General features: G+C 37.1%; 1 protein-coding gene across 1 annotated transcript in view; it reads right to left on the bottom strand.

Moving 5' to 3' along the window:
* LOC120525311 (syntaxin-7-like) overlaps nucleotides 1-17,569 on the bottom strand; it is a 184,432-nt gene that overhangs the window by 29,149 nt on the left and 137,714 nt on the right. Inside the window, exon 3 of the mRNA XM_039747497.1 lies at nucleotides 15,456-15,525. Within this exon, the coding sequence (XP_039603431.1) occupies nucleotides 15,456-15,525 (70 nt within the window). The remainder of the gene's footprint in view (nucleotides 1-15,455; nucleotides 15,526-17,569) is intronic.

Below are 17,569 nucleotides of genomic sequence, written 5' to 3'. Positions count from 1 at the left end.
GGGGGCGGCTTTAGTATGCATCGTGGTATACTGCAGAGCTATAGCGCCTCTTTATGTGGAAACAGCCGTGTCAGATGGGGTTGTATGGATCTGAACGCGACTGAGGGAATGAAAAGTGAATTAAAAAAAAAAAAAAAGCTAACCATCATAAATTGCACCGGCTGTTACAGACCGAAATCAAATGTATGTTTTATTCTAAAATAGTTAGACTAAGAGCAGTTTACTTCTCAAAACGGAGTGGTGCAGGATCGAACTCGTGAGTTTTGATTCCCAAACGGAACTGATTCTATTGAACCACGGAGACAATTACAAAAATGGCTGTCAATGTCGCATGTTAAGCTGGCTTTTTGTTTCTGCAGTTATATTTTTGAATAAAAGCGCAATTGTGTTATATTTGTACCTTTTCTTTGATATTTGGACTTCAGGCTTCATACATTATATAGTTTATGCCTACATTTTGTCATCTACTACTAAAATATACTGTAAAAACGTTTCTGTTTTAACAATGTGTTGACACAGATTACTGTAGAAACGGAACAGACATGAAATGCGTGTGTTCCAAATAACGATCTATTATTTCCACTCTAAAACTCCACTTCACTCCCAGATACTCAATCAAGGCATGAGCTGGGAGAAGTTCGTGCACGTTCTAAATTGGTGGGGGACGGAATAGCCGGCTGCTCCTAGCTTCTCTTTATCAGCACATTTAGAGGACAAAGGACGCTGGCGGAGAGGTGTGAAGGGATTTAAGAAGTGATTTAAGGTGGGACGGAATTACAAGTTTTTTGTAGGCTCTGGTAATTCTAGTGTTAAGGGTTGCCACAGCGGATCATCTTTTCCATATCACTCTCACTGCACCACTCAAAGTATTTATATCACTCTATCTGAGTGGGGAATCACAGCAGCAGCCGATCAGAAAGAGAATTATCAGTATACAGCTTCAAGCACACGCTGCCTCAGCCACAGCAAAACGTTTCAAAGCCTTTCCTGTATGGACCTTGCGGTTCAGAAACAGTTTCATCCCAAGAACTATAAACACACTCAATCAATTGCTCCTTGTAGAACTGTTTATACTTATAAATACAATTATCCCACTATAAACTTGCACTACAGTTATAATATTGCACAACGTGCGCCACTTTATAAAGCGTATTTACATATGATGATGGTATCCTTTGTAAGATGAAATGCAGCAAAATATGTTGATTATATTATACAGATAAAGCTTTAACTTCATTTAAATAATCTGTATTGTTAATAATTAAACATGTGAGGACACGGTGCAGCAGAGCTAGCAAGTTCACGTATGGTTCCTGCCTTGCGCTGTATATTTGTTGAGGCTGGTGCGACACTGGAAGGATAGATGAATAGAATAATTAAACACGTACTATGAAGATATTTCAATGTTCCTTAAAAGTTTTGAAGAATTGTCATTATAAGCTTACAGATCGCTTAACGTCTATTACAGAGCTGATTGTGTGGTGATTGGGTATTTGGGGAAAGAAAAGTAAGGACAGGAATTGGAGGTTAGTACGTTTGAAAGAGACAGTACTGCTACAATAAATAATTTCATCGAAGGTCGCGCATGGTGCAGCAGCATCTTGTGTGAGACATGAACAATCACTGAGCCATCGTGTTCCCATGTTTATTAACATGCTGTCATTCCAATCATCATGAAAATTATACCACATATACATTTCAGTATTTTAATTATTCAGAGAGCTGTAATATCACGAATGTAATGGATTCTGTGTCCTGTCGGAGAAAGAGAAAGAACGGAAGCATGTAGTGATTCACACACATAGAGCACATTGAAGATCAAATACAAAACAAAGCATTTATCATGCTACTTTAGTTACGATGGGATTTGAAAAACTAGTAAATTAAATGATTTTATGAAGTTTATGATGTTCTACTTTAATGAGAAAATAAACTACGTGATTAAAGTGGAAATTTTGAGATTAAAGTTGACATTTCATGCTATTTTCCCACTGTGTGCCTATTTTTTTTATCTGTACCCTAATAAGATCAGACGGTGGGCTACAACTCGCCTTTTCATGGCGACTTTGTTATGTGACTTCTTTTTTATTTTGGCACTGTGCAACTTTGTGAACTTGAGCTTTCCAGTTTCTTCAACACGCTATGTCACTCGATCAACTTCCTTTTGTTGATTATACCACTGTTTAAATCAATAAATAGTATACTTTTCCTTTGCCTCCACTTGGTATTCGCTGAAATTCTTATATGTTCCCACATGCTTTTCCCATTGTCTTTTCACAGAAGGCTGAGCTTAAGGGCGATTTATATTCATTTGCATATTCAAAGAGGCGTAATTCTGGTAGGAGTTGGGGCGGGACAGCACACGCGTGCATGAGCGTTACTTTTCACGCTGACTAGGATTTATGGAGCTGAAGAACGTGGAATTTGGAGTACGCACAGATTTCTGCATCTAGATTTTTTTGTGCAGAAGCACATTTCGGCTTTTGTGCTTACGTCATGTTATAGTGTGAATTCTACGCATGGCGTTATGCATGAGGCCCCAGATGAGACATCAACTTAAACAAAACCTTTTTTGACTTGTACTCTACACATTGTACTATACAGTAGACCCCCGCAAAGTCACGGTTCAGGGTTCACGGACTCAGCTGTTTGCAGATTTTTCCTTAGAACCTAACGATTAATTGTTAGCGAAAAATCGCAAATATCCTCCACAATTTTTTATGGCTTTTTTAGTGGCAATACTGTGCTGTAGAGAGAACAGGAAGCCACCACTGAGGGAAACTCGGTTTGGGATGGTGAAAGTAGCCAATCCGAATGCGTTATTCATTTCTCCTTGCTGTTGACTGACTGCTGCCCTGTGACGCGTCTCCAGCTGAGTGTTCTTATGTCTTCCATTTTGTTATTGTATTCATTTTGTTATTCTTAAATGCACAGGATGTTGCCGAAACGCCCTGCACCTTCTAAGGCTTCTGGCACTGAGCCTAAGCACCAGAAGAAGTTTAAAACACTCCAGGAGAAGGTTGAACTACTGGATTTGCCCGGGGAACTAAAAAGTTATGCTGCAGTAGCGAGCCACTATGGCATTAATAAAAGTAGTGTACGCTACATAAAGAAGAAGCAGCAATCTGGAGTACCATATCTGTAAGTTTCTGTGATAGTGCCAAAAAGGTAACGAACGTAAAGAATAAAATTATCGTCAGGATGGAATCTGCCTTAGCATTGTGGATCACCAACCGCAGGAAGAAGAACATCCCCTTGGATGGTAACATCATCCTTGAGAAAGCACGGAAATTGTACCAGCAGTTCCCTACAGGAGACAATGTAGCAATTTCCCATCACAATGTTCCTGAAACCTATAAAGAAAAGCCAGCACGAGACCCTACCAGAAGAAGACCCTTCCAAAGATACGACTCTGCATCATACTGCACAGCTACTTCATCATCATCATCAATATCATTCATCATTGGTGAGTACCCGTACATTTTACTGTATTTTAATTAAATGAAATTAGTATGTATTTACTCGACTTAACAACGAAAATGACAACACATACCAAAGAAAATGCACTTGCATGAATTATAGTACGTAGTGCAGTAACATTGGTATTTTATATTCTAGCACCGCGGGAGACATAGCAGTACAGTACTGTACAGTATACGGGTTTACCTTTACATTCTGTTTTTAGGTAATGTATTAAGGTAATTTTTTAGGTAATGTATTAATATATTAGCTGAGTTTGTAACGGAATTAAAGTGCTTTGGGGGCATACAGTATTTAGGGTTTAAACTATAAAAATAGGCATTTAAAAGGCATTTTTTAACCACATCCAAAAGTTGTGGATTTTCACAATTCGTGGGTGCTCTAGTAATGTAACCCCCGCGAATTTTGGGGGTGTACTGTATAACCTAACATTCTGCTAACCTTCCTAATGGTTTCTGAAAACTGTCTAGAAGTTGGTAGTAACAAGTCTATTACGACTCTTAAATCCTTTTCATAGGAATATTTTTAAGTTTCAACATTTTAACTTCCTGAATGTAATATGTTACATTACCTTACATTACATTTCATCTGCCACAAATCTGCACAAGCTTGTTTGTATGCATGTCCCTCTGTAATGATTCATTGTGTTCTGGAATATCTGCCAATCTACCCAGTTTAGTGTGATCTTCAAACTTAGCCATCTTGTTATTTATATTCCTATCCAAATCATTTATATATACTAAAAATAATGGTGGCTCTAGCAGTAACCCCTGGGACACCACTCGTAACTTCACTCACTTCTGACAAGGTTCCTTGTACCACAATCCTCTGCTTCCTGTGTTTTAGCTAATTCTGTATCTTTCTGCACACTATATACTTAACTTACACTTCTTTTAGTTTCATGCCTAACCTCATATTATACCTTACCAAATGCTTTTTGAAACTCAAGATAAATATAATATGCACCATTCCCAACATAGTAAAACACAACCTCCCCCCTCTAATCCCATGCTGTCTGTTCCCTAGAACTGCTGTTCTTGCCATGTGTTGCTCAATCTTTTCCTTAATAATTCCTCCCAATTATTTACATGGAATGGGATAATATTTGTCATTTTCTAGTTTTGTGTAGTTTTCCCAGTGCACCTGACTTCCTAAAACATGTGTCAAGGGTTTGCATATGTACCCACTAATCTCCTTAAGTGCTTGAGAATAAATATTATCTGGTCCTGTTGATTTGTTTAAATTCAGCCAATTTAATCTAAGAACTACATTTCCCTCTACAGTTTCCAAATCACTCAATACCTCCTTAGTTTAGTCTTTGTTTTTTAAAAAGAACAGTTTTAGACGTCTGTTTACCCTGACTAATCTGGCAAACAATTCACCTCCCTGAAATACACCACACCTTAATAGTGTAGCCTATGAGATGACCTAACCAACGTTTTTAAAACCAAGAAATCAAACTAACAAAGAAGATTTCTGTGACACGATAATATTTTCCCAAATATCTTTCAATGTTGGGGAACAGTCAGAGTAAAGCCAAGCCTTCAATGGATGTATTGTAAAATCCTACTAATGCAGCTACAGGTCAAGAAGTAAGAGACCTAACTGTGACCAATGACAGGTTATGCCTTATATATGTTACTTTTACCATTCAATATATGTTGTATTTTTAAATAAGGCTGTTAACTTTGGTCCACTTGTTAGCCTGAGTTTTAAATAGAATTACGTCACAATGTTCATTTTAATGTTTAGAAATATGAGTGGGAAGTGACAGGTTGAACCCAACCAGAAAGATAATTAGAATATGAAATCATTAACTGTATACCAAAAATTAAAACAGAATATTTCACTTAAGATGATGAAATATTCATAGGTGCAGTACATTTCCAAACCAAAAGGAAATTCAGAATAGCAAGTAAAAAAAAATATCTTTCTAAATGAAACCCTAGAAAAATGGGTTTGGAATAAGTTATTTCTTAGCCTGAAAAACATTTGAAAACATTTAAAAAAAAGTTTAGGAATAATGAGGACTCAGATGGTGCATTACGTTTGGATTGGATCACAATGTAACATTAATGTGTTTAAACCACCATGATAGGTTCTGAACCCCCTTACAGTATATTCATTCATTCTTTCACAAACACATCTCTCAAAAACAGATATTTTAGTACAAATAACAAACCTCAGTTTCACTGACAGCTTATCACAGAACACATTCACAAAGCACCAGACAAATTATAGTCATCTAAAATGACTAAAGCCTTAATCATGTGAATGAAAAACTGGAATACCCAGGGGGAAAAAATACACAATCACACACACACACATAAATTAGAAGAAAATATGAAGGTCCATACATATAATGTGTGGTCTGAAATTCGAACTTGGGACTCTAGAGCTGTAAGTAATCTGGTATTAAACACATACATGTTAGGCCCCAGAGCCTTCAGTTTTCTCATAAATTTACATTTATTTTACAGTTACATTTTCTGTAACATTTTTATCTAAATAGTTAATTCAGATTAGGATAACCAAAGCTTTCAGGTAAAGCAGTTGCTCCTGGTAAAGAAAATAGACGTTTAGAAGTTATGAAGACAGAAGTTTCAAGATAAGGTAGTAATACTCGCTGATCATTGGGCCAGAGATTGGAGACATATTCCTTGTTAAACAGGACATGCAAATAGAAATTTCACTGTATTCTGTGATTGTGACAATAATGACATCTTGAAACTCTCAACCTATTAAAATTTTTCCAGTGGTTAATCCAAACCAAACAGCATCAGGAACAACACATAAAGGGTCATAGCACTCCATTGTAAGCACTTGGTGTTTTTGATTCTCCAGTGGAGACTGGGTTGAATATGGAACCTAAAGTTTTAGGTTTGGGAGACGATAGCACTAACTACAACCCTAGCATTAGCTGAAATATATTTTTTTAAACTGAATTATACTTTGCACAAACTGTTAGTATTTTTTTGCTTATGGCTCAGACATCTCCAAAGTTACCTTAGATCATCTAAAGATGCAATCTTTAAAATAAACTGGTTGAATCCGGAGATCCTGTTTAAATGTTCATCGCAAATGGAGTTTATGTTTTCATTAATAAATATAAATGAAAATTTAGGAAAGTTCTGCAGATTTCTTGCACATATTTAAATAAATATGTTGCTAAAAGATTTTGTTTTAGGCATAATTGTTCAAAGCATGCAAACATATTGTTAATATAGCAGTTCAGATACTGATAAGTACGGATTGGTTTGGTATTTTTTTTCCTACAAGCATGATATATCTTATTCTCCACATACAATTATGCTCAAAAGTGAAGCATTTTTTATGTATTTTAAAAAATATATAGCCTGTTCATGAGTTTTAAAATGGATGTGGTAGGGTTGAGGTCCCAGAATGAAAACAAAAGCCTTTAACCTTACCAAATATGTTCATTTTGAAGAAGCAAATATTGTGACAATGAGATGATGTCTTGGAGGAGCCAGTTGTCTATGAGGGCTACATTTGCAGTAGATGCCATCTGATCCAGCACCTCAAGCTCAGGGTCGCCATACTGGACGAGGAGTTGGCTTGGCCTGTGTTGTAGTTGAGAATTGGCGGATCCAGTCCAGGTGTTCTTTAGAGAGATAGTGTGCACCCCTAAGGTGGCGTAGGGAGGAGATCCCAGACCAGACAGGTAGAGAGGGCATTACTGTCCGGGGGCATCAACCCCAGAATTAGAAGTGTCAAACTGTTTTCAGGTCCTTGCAGAGCTGGTCAGTGTCTCTGATGATTCTGAGGTGGTAGGCAGAGGTAAGGAGCCCCGATAAGCCACCTCAAAATCAGTTTCCAGAAAAAGAGATGTAGTGATAGTTGGGGACCCAGTCATTAGGGGAATTGAAGCTCAGGTTTCCCCCAGAGAAACAGAGTCTTGCACGGTGAGTTGCCATACGAGTGCACAAGTGGAAGACCTCCTTGGAAGGGTGGATAGGCTTTCGACTAGGATGGGGGTGGACCCAGTTGTCATAGTCCATGTTGGAACAAATGACATACATACATGTGGTCTGTCAGTTCTGCAATCCAAATTCAAAGAGTTAGGTGCCAGGCTGAGAAACAGAACTGACAAGGTAGCCTTCTCTAAAGTTCTGCCTGTGCAACACACCAGTCCAGGTAAGATTGAGAAGATTGAAAGGCTTAATGCATGGCTTAAATCTTGGTGCAGAGTAGAAGGGTATAGGTTTATAGGGCATCTGGACTCTTTTTAGAACATATGGGACCTGTTCCACCGTGACGGGTTACATCTGAACTGGAGGGGCACCAATGTATTGGGTAGGTGTATGAGTAGGTTAGTCGAACATTGTTTAAACTAGGGAATGGGGTGTGGGCAGGGAGTTTAGGACAGGCCAGGTTTAGAATTATACATGGAGGAATAAACAACAGTGTAGAAATAAAAACGCATAGTAATGTAAATTTTAACCCAACATTTAAATACAGAAGGAGTAACACGGTAATAAAGCTTGCCTTAATGCTAGAAGTATCAAAAATAAGGCAAATGAGTTTGAGTTGTTTGTAGCATAATTATGTCCTATTATAGCAATAACAGAAATCTGGTTAAATAACAAAGATGGGGATGACTACAACATAGAAGGATACAGATTTTTAAAGAAGGATAGATGAAATGAAAAGGATGTGGGGTTGCTGTTTATGTCAAACAGAATTTAAATGCAAGTCCTCTTCAGATGGATGACGAGCCCCATCTTAGTGGGGATATGTGGCTTTGAATGGAAGCATTCAGGAAAGAGGCCTTTTTTGGAGTGTGTTATAGATTACCCAATGCAGGCAGTTAATTTTAGCATACACATCTTTTTAGTAATATTAAAAAGGCCAGTTTACAGGGGAATATTATAGTCAAACTTTGCAAAAGCACAGCACAAGAGAAGGAGTTTTTAGAAGTAATCAATGAATGATTTTTAACACAGTATGTTAAAGCACCAACACATGGTGAAGCCTGTCTGTATTTAGTATTTTGTAATAATCAGGCTAGAATTGAGGGTGTAGAGGTGATTAAAAGACTAGGGTCAAGTGACCATAATATAATACAGTTCTCAGTGTTTTGAAAGAATGCAGATGCAAAGACTAAAATTGCTAAATTTAACTTTGGTAGATCAAATTTTGAGCAGATGCAATAAAGTCTAAGGATGGATAGACTGGGATAAGCTTTTAAAGGTAGAGGCAGTCAAGGTGCAGTGGAACAGGTTTAAAAATATTTTACATGTATTGCAGGACAGGTACATATAAATTTGGAACTAATAGGAGATTTAAAAAAGCTCTGCAGTGGGCTAATATAGAGTTAAAAAGAAGCTGCAAAGGAATAAAACAACTGTATAAGGCTTATAAGACTAATAACTCCAGGGTGAATCATAGGGCATATGAGAACATGGGGAAACAATTAAGAAGGATATTAGGAAGGCTAAAAGACAGTTGGAGAGGAATATAACAGATAAGGCTAAAGATGACCCAAAGTGATTCTTTCAATATTTCAGTAGCAAATGAACAGTCAAGGCGAAGTGCATCAGGAATAGTAAAGGAGAAATTAAAAATACAGACAGTGAAATTGCAGATGCTGTAAACTTACATTTTTCAGAGGTCTTCACAGGTGAGGAAGTGGATAACTTACCAGCAGGAGGTTCTGAGTGATTTAGAAATTGTATAAGGAGAAGTACTGCTCAGATTAAACCGGCTAAAATCAAATAAATCACCAGAACCAGAAATTTACACTCGAGTTCTAAAGAAGACTAGCGAGTACATATATAATCCCTTGAAACATATTTTTAAGAAGTCACTGCACACTGGGGAGATTCTGAAGGACTGGAAAATGGCAAATGTTATCCCGTTATACAAAAAGGGTGACCAGGCAGATCCAAGCAACTATAGGCCGGAAAGCTTAACGTGCATTACATGAAAATTATTGGAAGGATTTATTAAGGATAAGATTGAGCTGTGTATGGCAAGTACAGGAGTTCTTCTGAATAGTCAGCATGGGTTCAGAAGAGGGAGGTCATGTTTTACTAACATGCTGGAATTCTATATGTAGCAGCAAAAGCACATGATGAAAGTGAAGCATATGATATCATTTATCTTGACTTTCAGAAAGCATTTGATAAGATGCCACATGAGAGGCTGGGCATCAAACTAAAAGAAGTGGGAGTTCAGGGTGATGTTTTGTTCAGGGGCACTTGGGTGACAGACAACTCGGCGAAAAGACAACTGGGTGACAGACAACTCGGTGAAAAGACAACTCAGCAACATCCTTTACCAGTTAGGTAATAGTCAGGTTCAAAAAGATTTTTTTAATGATATTTAAATGACAACGTAGGGCGCTGGAAAATCCACAGAATCACCTGCTTTATGAGAGTCTCAATACGTTGAGAGTAAAGATATTCCTTAAGCCATACTCGCAGGTCACCTTTTGTATTCTAAATAATGTTATCATACGATTACAATCAATACAATTTATACAAAGGATTAGCAATTTTGGTTGCAGAAGATAATGAAAGATAGAATTTGTTCCATCTGCAGAATAAAGTTCGTTCGTCAACCATATACATTTCTGTTCAACATTTTAAATTACGTTGTAATTTAAATATAATTAAAAAATCTCTTTGAACCTAACTATTACCTAGCTGGTAAAGGATGTCGGTGAGTTGTATTTCGCCAAGTTGTTTCTTCACCGAATTGTCTTTTCGCCAAGTTGCCACCGAACCATGATGTTTGTAGATTGGCGCAGAACTGGTGTTGATAAAGGAAGCAGATGGTTATGGTCTGAAGAAATAGAATTGACTGTTAAGAGGTTAGTGCTATTTTCAATATATAATGTATAAATGATTTAGATGCCGTGCTGACCCAGTTGGAAACTTGTTAAGGGTAAATTTCACACAAACTTTAGGTTTAAGTTTTTCTTTATATAGACAATCATAGACACTTGAAATAAGCTACCATGTGGCGTGGTACATAATAAGACTTTAGGGACTTTCAAAACTAGACTTGATGTTTTTTAGAAGAATCAAGTGGATAGGACTGGCATATTTTGTTGGGCTGAATGGTCCGTTCTCGTCTGACTGTTCTAATATTCTAAATAAAAAGTAAATTAGAGAGAAATACATTTTAATACTGACTCTTGGTACTCTTTTCTTGAGGTAAAGATATGTGTAGTGTTTGCTTATCTGCTTGCAGTGGCAGTCATAGATGGAGGTTTCACATTTACCCAAGTCACACTTCCAATTCGGCAAATTTCCATAGCCTTAGGCTGCATATTATCTTACTTTTGTCTCTGTAGTAATTTTTCTTTGTTGCATTCTTCCATGGCTTGTAACAAATGCTATATGCATCTGTATGATTCACACCATACACCAGCACTGGTGGCATATGCCTTCTCAAATATATTATTTTCCAATGCCATATAAACTCAAATCATCAGATCATAACAATCCCATAAACAAAAAAAAAAAAAAAAAACTCTGAGGAACCTACTCCCCAAGCTAAAATATAAAGACTTAGGGTAGTCCCTCAGCAATGGGAACTGCAATAAAACACAAGAGACATAAGAAATCTTACAGACTGATACATACTGCATAAATTCTAAATAATAAATAAACATAATAATATTAACAAAAATTACATAAAAACAAAAAACATAAAAATAATTCAAAAACAACAAAGATTATGGTAAGGAAGATATACATAAGGCAGGGAAAAAACTTTATAACATTACTCTTTTTCTGTATCTGAAGAATTTAAAAGCATCTCCAGTTTTGGAATGCTCCAGACATATTTTCATAAAGTGGAGACATTTCCTGATTGAAGTGAACATCCATCCATCCAGTATCCAACCCGCTATCTCCAATATACAGGGTCACTGGGGTCTGCTGGAGCCAATCCCAGCCAACACAGGGCGCAAGGCAGGAAACAAACCCTAGGCAAGGCACCAGCCCACAGTAGGGCTACAGACTAATCACTGATAAAAATTGTGGTTGTTAGAAACTATGGTGAACAGGTAAGAAAAAGAAATATCTAAAACAGATGCAGAAACCTCTATCTGACAAGTTGCGATCCTCTGTAAAATGTGAAATTATTGATGAAGTTCTATTTATTTTATTTTCCTCATAATAACTACTCATGGTGGCTCTAAAATCCGTACTGACCACTACTCTCTTTTTCTGTTTCTTTTTCCGGTTTCTTTGTGGTGGTGGCCTGCCACCTCCACCTACTCAAAGCTTCATGATGCTCCAACAATGATGGATGGATTAAAAGGCAGAAGTCTATGTGACCATCATCATCAAGCCCTTCCGTGAGAACCCTAAATCCAAAGAAGACTGTTTCATTTATGTTAGGTAGAATGCCCAGAGGGACTGGGCGGTCTCGTGGTCTGGAATCCCTACAGATTTTATTTTTTCTCCAGCTGTCTGTTTTTTTTTTTTCTGTCCTCCCTGGCCATTGGACCTTACTCTTATTCGATGTTAATTAATGTTGATTTATTTTGTTTTCTTATTGTGTCTTTTATTTTTCTATTCTTTATTATGTAAAGCATTTTGAGCTACTGTTTGTATGAAAATGTGCTATATAAATAAATGTTGTTGTTGTAGCTAGATTGCCTATCTAAAGCAGGATTACATACACAGTTAATATCTCCAGCCATTATAAGTTTATCAGTGCTCATATTGAGAAATAAAGCAAAAACACGAATTCTATGATATTGTAACTCTAAAATATTGATCACCCTAGCTGCATGCATGGGTGCTACAGCAGGCTGAATTAATTTAGTTTTGTTTGGTTTTCCTACTACTATAATATAGAACACTTCATCATCATCACATGTTTTCACATTAGCAAAAAAAGGAATCATCTGATGAATCAAGTTTCAATTCTGGTTGATAGTGATAAACCTAACTAGTGATGAACAAAGCCAATCTCAAAAAAATGTAATTTACAGCGAAACTCTATGTTTATGTTTAGCAAAAAATAAAAAAATAAATCACAGAACAGATTGTGTTTCAATTCCAGCAGAATTTGTGCCATTGACACAAAAACACAATAACATCTCTAGAAATGAATGATTCTGCAATTAATTTGGTGGACTCTTTCAAATTTGTGCTTTCAACTATCATATACACTCAGCTGGGACATTAACACCACTTTCATCATTAAGAAGGCTCAGCAACGGATGATTTTACATCAGCTAAAGTAAATAAATTCTTGCCAGTCCATCATAGTACGATTCTACAAAGTCATTGAAAGTGTAATTACATTCTCCATTGTTGTCTGGTTTAGTTCAGCAACTGTCTACTTTAAAAATAAATTAAAGAGTGTTGGGAGATCTGCTGAAAAGATAATTGACTGTGCTCATCCATCTGTTGCAGATCTGTATGCATCTAGTGTTATAAACCATGTCAAAAGAATCATCAGTGTCGTACCCAGGTCATCACTTATTCCAAAAACTCCCCTCTGGTAAACGGTTCAGGTCAATTAAAACTAAAACTAACAGACACCTAAACTATTTAGCTGTATCTTACAAAGTAACATGTGGCATGATTTAATGAAAGTGACTTTTCATTGAAGTTTAGTGAAAGTTGACTGCCATTTGCTGACAACAGAACATCTGTGACTGACACTCAATTATGGACAATGAAATCCACAGAATGAGTCATTAGCAGTGATGAGACATTGGTATTTGTTCTCTGTTCTAGAAGGAAAAAATAATAGATAACACAGCACCTGCACACTGGTCTGTACATTATCTACAAAAACTAGGGTAGTGAAAATCAAAATTAAAATGACAAAAACTAGCTTGGTTTGTCTTTCATATTTTTTGTTTAGTTCTAGTTTTCAAGCAGTTTTTAGTTTGTTTTTAGTTAATGAAATTATTGTTATTATATTTAATTATATATTTCATTTTAGTTTTTCTTAAAAAAAATTGGCTACAAAGCTACCAGGTTACATTTCTGTGCATTAAGTACTGTGAATGATTTTGATTCTGTTTAAATGAGCTTTCTGCACTATGACTAGATCTGACTTTAATTAACTGAGATTTCTCTTTTCAGTTCATGTCTGTAATTTTTTAACATTACAGCTTCATCAATATGATATGATTTTTATACATTAAAGTAATATTTTCTTGAAAGAATATATTTTTTTAACTGTTAATATTTTCAATAGAACTTTACAAGTTTTCTTTCCAACCTTTGAAATTTAGCAGGTTTCAGTGGTGAAGCCTTGCAACCACTACATTTTTCAGAATAACAATATGGGCTTAGAACAAGAATTACTCTCCCTTCCCTAATGAATTTTTAAAGTTCATTGATTTATATAAAACTTTGTGATGGTGCTTACTTGAAGAGCCATTGTATAAAACAGAAACAAGTTAAACTGTAAAGGAAAAACAGTAATGAAAAAAGGCATTGGGCAGTAAATAAAAGCCATTTGGAAATGCATCATGAAATACAAAAGATAATGCCATTGTGAAATAAAAACTTTAATGATAATAAAATAATCATTTTATATTTTATAATTGTTAGATGACTTTTATTTAATTACACATTTTTTCACAATTTAATTACTCATAGAGCGGCAGGGTAGATAGATAGATAGATAGATAGATAGATAGATAGATAGATAGATAGATAGATAGATAGATAGATAGATAGATAGATAGATAGATCTAGGTGGTGAAGCAGCAGCTGCTCCATGGTCTTCATCACATTTGACGTCAGAGTGACAGGCCGGAAATCATTCAGCTCACTAAGACGTGATACCTTTGGGACTGGGGTGATGCAAGATGTTTTTCAAAGCCTCCTCAGTTCCATGCTCAGGTTGAAAATGCGCTGTAGAGGACTCAGCAGTCGTGGCAATACTCCATCTGAACCGACTGCTTTGCTGGCACAAAGTCTCTTCAGCTTTCTCTTCATCTGGGCTGTTGTAATTGTGGGTAGGGATGTCTCACCTATGCTGGTATCAGTGGAAGGATGGGTGGAGGGTGAAGTACTCCGAGGTGAGAGTGCATGAGGGTGGTCAAACCTGTTAAAGAAGTTGTTCATTTGGTATGCTCTCTCCAAGTCTCTCTTGATGGTGGCACCCCCTTCGAGCTGCAGCCAGTGATGATCTTCATCCCATCCCACACTTCCTTCATGCTGTTATTCTGCAACTTCTGCTCCAGCTTTCTCCTGTACTGCTTCTTCGCTGCACTAGTGGCGCAGCGGGTAGTGTTGCTGTCTCGCAGTTAGGAGACCCGGGTTCACTTCCTGGGTCCTCCCTGGATGGAGTTTGCATGTTCTCCCCGTGTCTGCATGGGTTTCCTCCAGGTACTCCGGTTTCCTCCCACAGTTCAAAGACATGCAGATTGGGTGCATTGGCGATCCTAAATTGTCCCTTGTGTGTGTGTGCGTGCCCTGCGGTGGGCTGGTGCCCCGCTCAGTGTTTGTTTCCTTCCTTGCGCCCTGTGTTGCTTGGGATTGGCTCCAGCAGACCCCCGTGACCCTGTAGTTAGGATATAGCGGATTGGATGATGGATGGCACTTTATTTTGGCACACATAGTATAGATATAAATAAATTAATAAATAAAATAATTATGGCACTGCTTAAGTTTAATTCATTCAACAAGGAGACTAGGGTTCATATCCTGGGTGTTCTGTGCGTGGAGTTTGCATGTGTTTACAAAGTCTATGTGGGTTTGCAGGTTGCATGGATTGGCAATAGTAAATTGGCCCCTGATGTGTGGGTGTCTGTACATTCACCTTGCAATGGGCTGGTGACCTGTCCTAGGATTGTTCCTGCCTTGTGCCTGATGTTTATTGGGACAGACTCCAGCTTCCCAACACCCTTGCTGAGGATAAATGGGGTTTGAAAATAAATGGACAGATGTATAGAAAATACAAATAACATTTGTTATGATTTAATACTGCTACCTGCTGACAAATCAGAACAAATAAAAACTTACAGCTGTTGGCGCAGCTCATTTGTATCCTGTGCAGTTCCAAGTTGGTTCACAATCCTTTGAATTTCAGCAGCTAAAAGAACAGAAGTCAGACACCTATAAGTTTTTTGGTAAAGAAGCTTAACTATTTCACATAGAAATGATACAGAAAAATGAAGAAAGGCAAAAAAGCACATACAAAAAAGATCAACAAATGAGAGTCCACTGCAGGGCACACTAATGCACAGACCCACATATGGTTCATAGAAAGTCATCTTAAGGCAGCTTAGCAGTCAATTCCAGTTGATAATACATTTAAAGAGAAAAACCTGGAGCTGTAGAAAGTATATAATCAAATTGGATACAGCCGTTGGAACCCTAGCCCAGTCATTGCATGTTCTTCCTATGTCAGTATGAATTTCACCCAGGTTAACTGAATGCTCCAAATTCACCTGGTAAGAATGAGGTTGGTTGTGCGGCTGAATATGACCCCGATGACTCTTGCATAAAGTAATAGGTGTACTGTATGTTCTTACACGGCCTGCTTTCAGAATCACAACGTAAAACTTTATTTCTACTTAGAATAGTCAACCTGCATGCAGAGGTTTTAAGGTAATGTCCGCATTTGACTAGTAAATCTGTCTGATTGTGATGCCAAAGTGTGGTGATGTGTTGCATGCTGGTTACATATGAATTCATTGTACTCTATATGGAGCAATACACTTGGAAATGAACATGATACACTGAAAACTCTAATAGTTCATTTTACTAAATACGTTAGGCTTTGATTTAAAAAAAAATATTTTAGGTGGTGTTTTAAGTTGTACTAAATATGCAACAATTTTTTCTTTAGCTTACTTCAAGTTCAAAGCATTTTTGAGTACTGAGAAATAAGTGTATTAAGGGGACCTACAGATAAAAACTTCAAGTGCTATAATGTAAAACAAGATGTTTTCAGCAGCTCTTCTCTATGACTAATTCGTGAACATGTTACATAAAAATAGAAACGGGAAAAACGGCAACACCGCTGGGAAAAACAGTAAATGAGATAAAGTAAAAGTCTACTAAACACTAAAGTCCAAAAACGAAGTAGAAAGTAACAGTAAACTGCCGGGTACACTGTCACACCGCGTCTACTAAACACTAAGAAACACTAAGTAGAAACACTAAAGGAAAAATACTATTCAGTAAGTACTGTGTCTAGTAAACAGTAAATCAGTAAAGGAGAGAGGACTAAACACTAAGGAAAAGAACGGCAAGACCGCGTCAGCTGCGGAGTTCAGCTGAGCTCAGGTTGGAGCGAAATGAAGTAAATGAAATGACGTGAATGGGAGGGAGATGATCACGTGACTCCCCCACCCGCCTTAACTCTCAATCCCTCCACAAACACACAAACACAGTCTCTCGGATCTCAACTCTCCTTTATATAAATCAGTAAAGGAGAGAGGACTAAACACTAAGGAAAAAGAACGGCAAGACTGCGTCAGCTGCGGAGCTCAGCTCGGAGTGAAATGAAGTGAATGAAATGACGTGAATGGGAGGGAGATGATCACGTGACTCCTCGACCCGCCTTAACTCTCAATCCCTCCACAAACACACAAACACAGTCTCTCGGATCCCAACTCTCCTTTATATGTATAGATGACTTTGTTGTATGCTTATTTTGTTTTAAACAAATACTTAACACAGCATGTTTAATTTACAATATTTTATCATATCCAAGAAAACCTACAACATTTTGAGATGAAACTGGTTACATTTTTGGTTTTCCATTTGGTGCTCAGCCAAGTGAAGAGATTTGTTCATGGTTAAAAGTCTCAGTAGTGGGAGTTGAACCCACAACCTCAGGGTCTGAAGTCCAAAACTTAAACCACTAATTTGCAGACACAAATGTATTATGTGTGTACTTTACTCATTTCAGCTAATGAGTCTTAAGTCTTGTTAAATGAATTTACAAATGAGGTTGAAATACCATCAAGGAACATTCAAATAGTTGTGATAACTTCTTATTTTGTTTGTGAAAAATCAAAATAATAAGATGATAAACTTTTCTTCAATGTGAAAAATCAAAATAATAAGATGATAAACTTTTCTTCAGTGTTTACATGCACCTTGGTAACCTAGTTTATCACAGAAAC

This window comes from Polypterus senegalus, chromosome 3 (genome assembly GCF_016835505.1).
Source record: "Polypterus senegalus isolate Bchr_013 chromosome 3, ASM1683550v1, whole genome shotgun sequence".
NCBI lineage: Eukaryota > Metazoa > Chordata > Cladistia > Polypteriformes > Polypteridae > Polypterus > Polypterus senegalus.
Note: the sequence above shows the minus strand (reverse complement) of the source record. Positions and strands in the feature narration are given on the sequence as shown.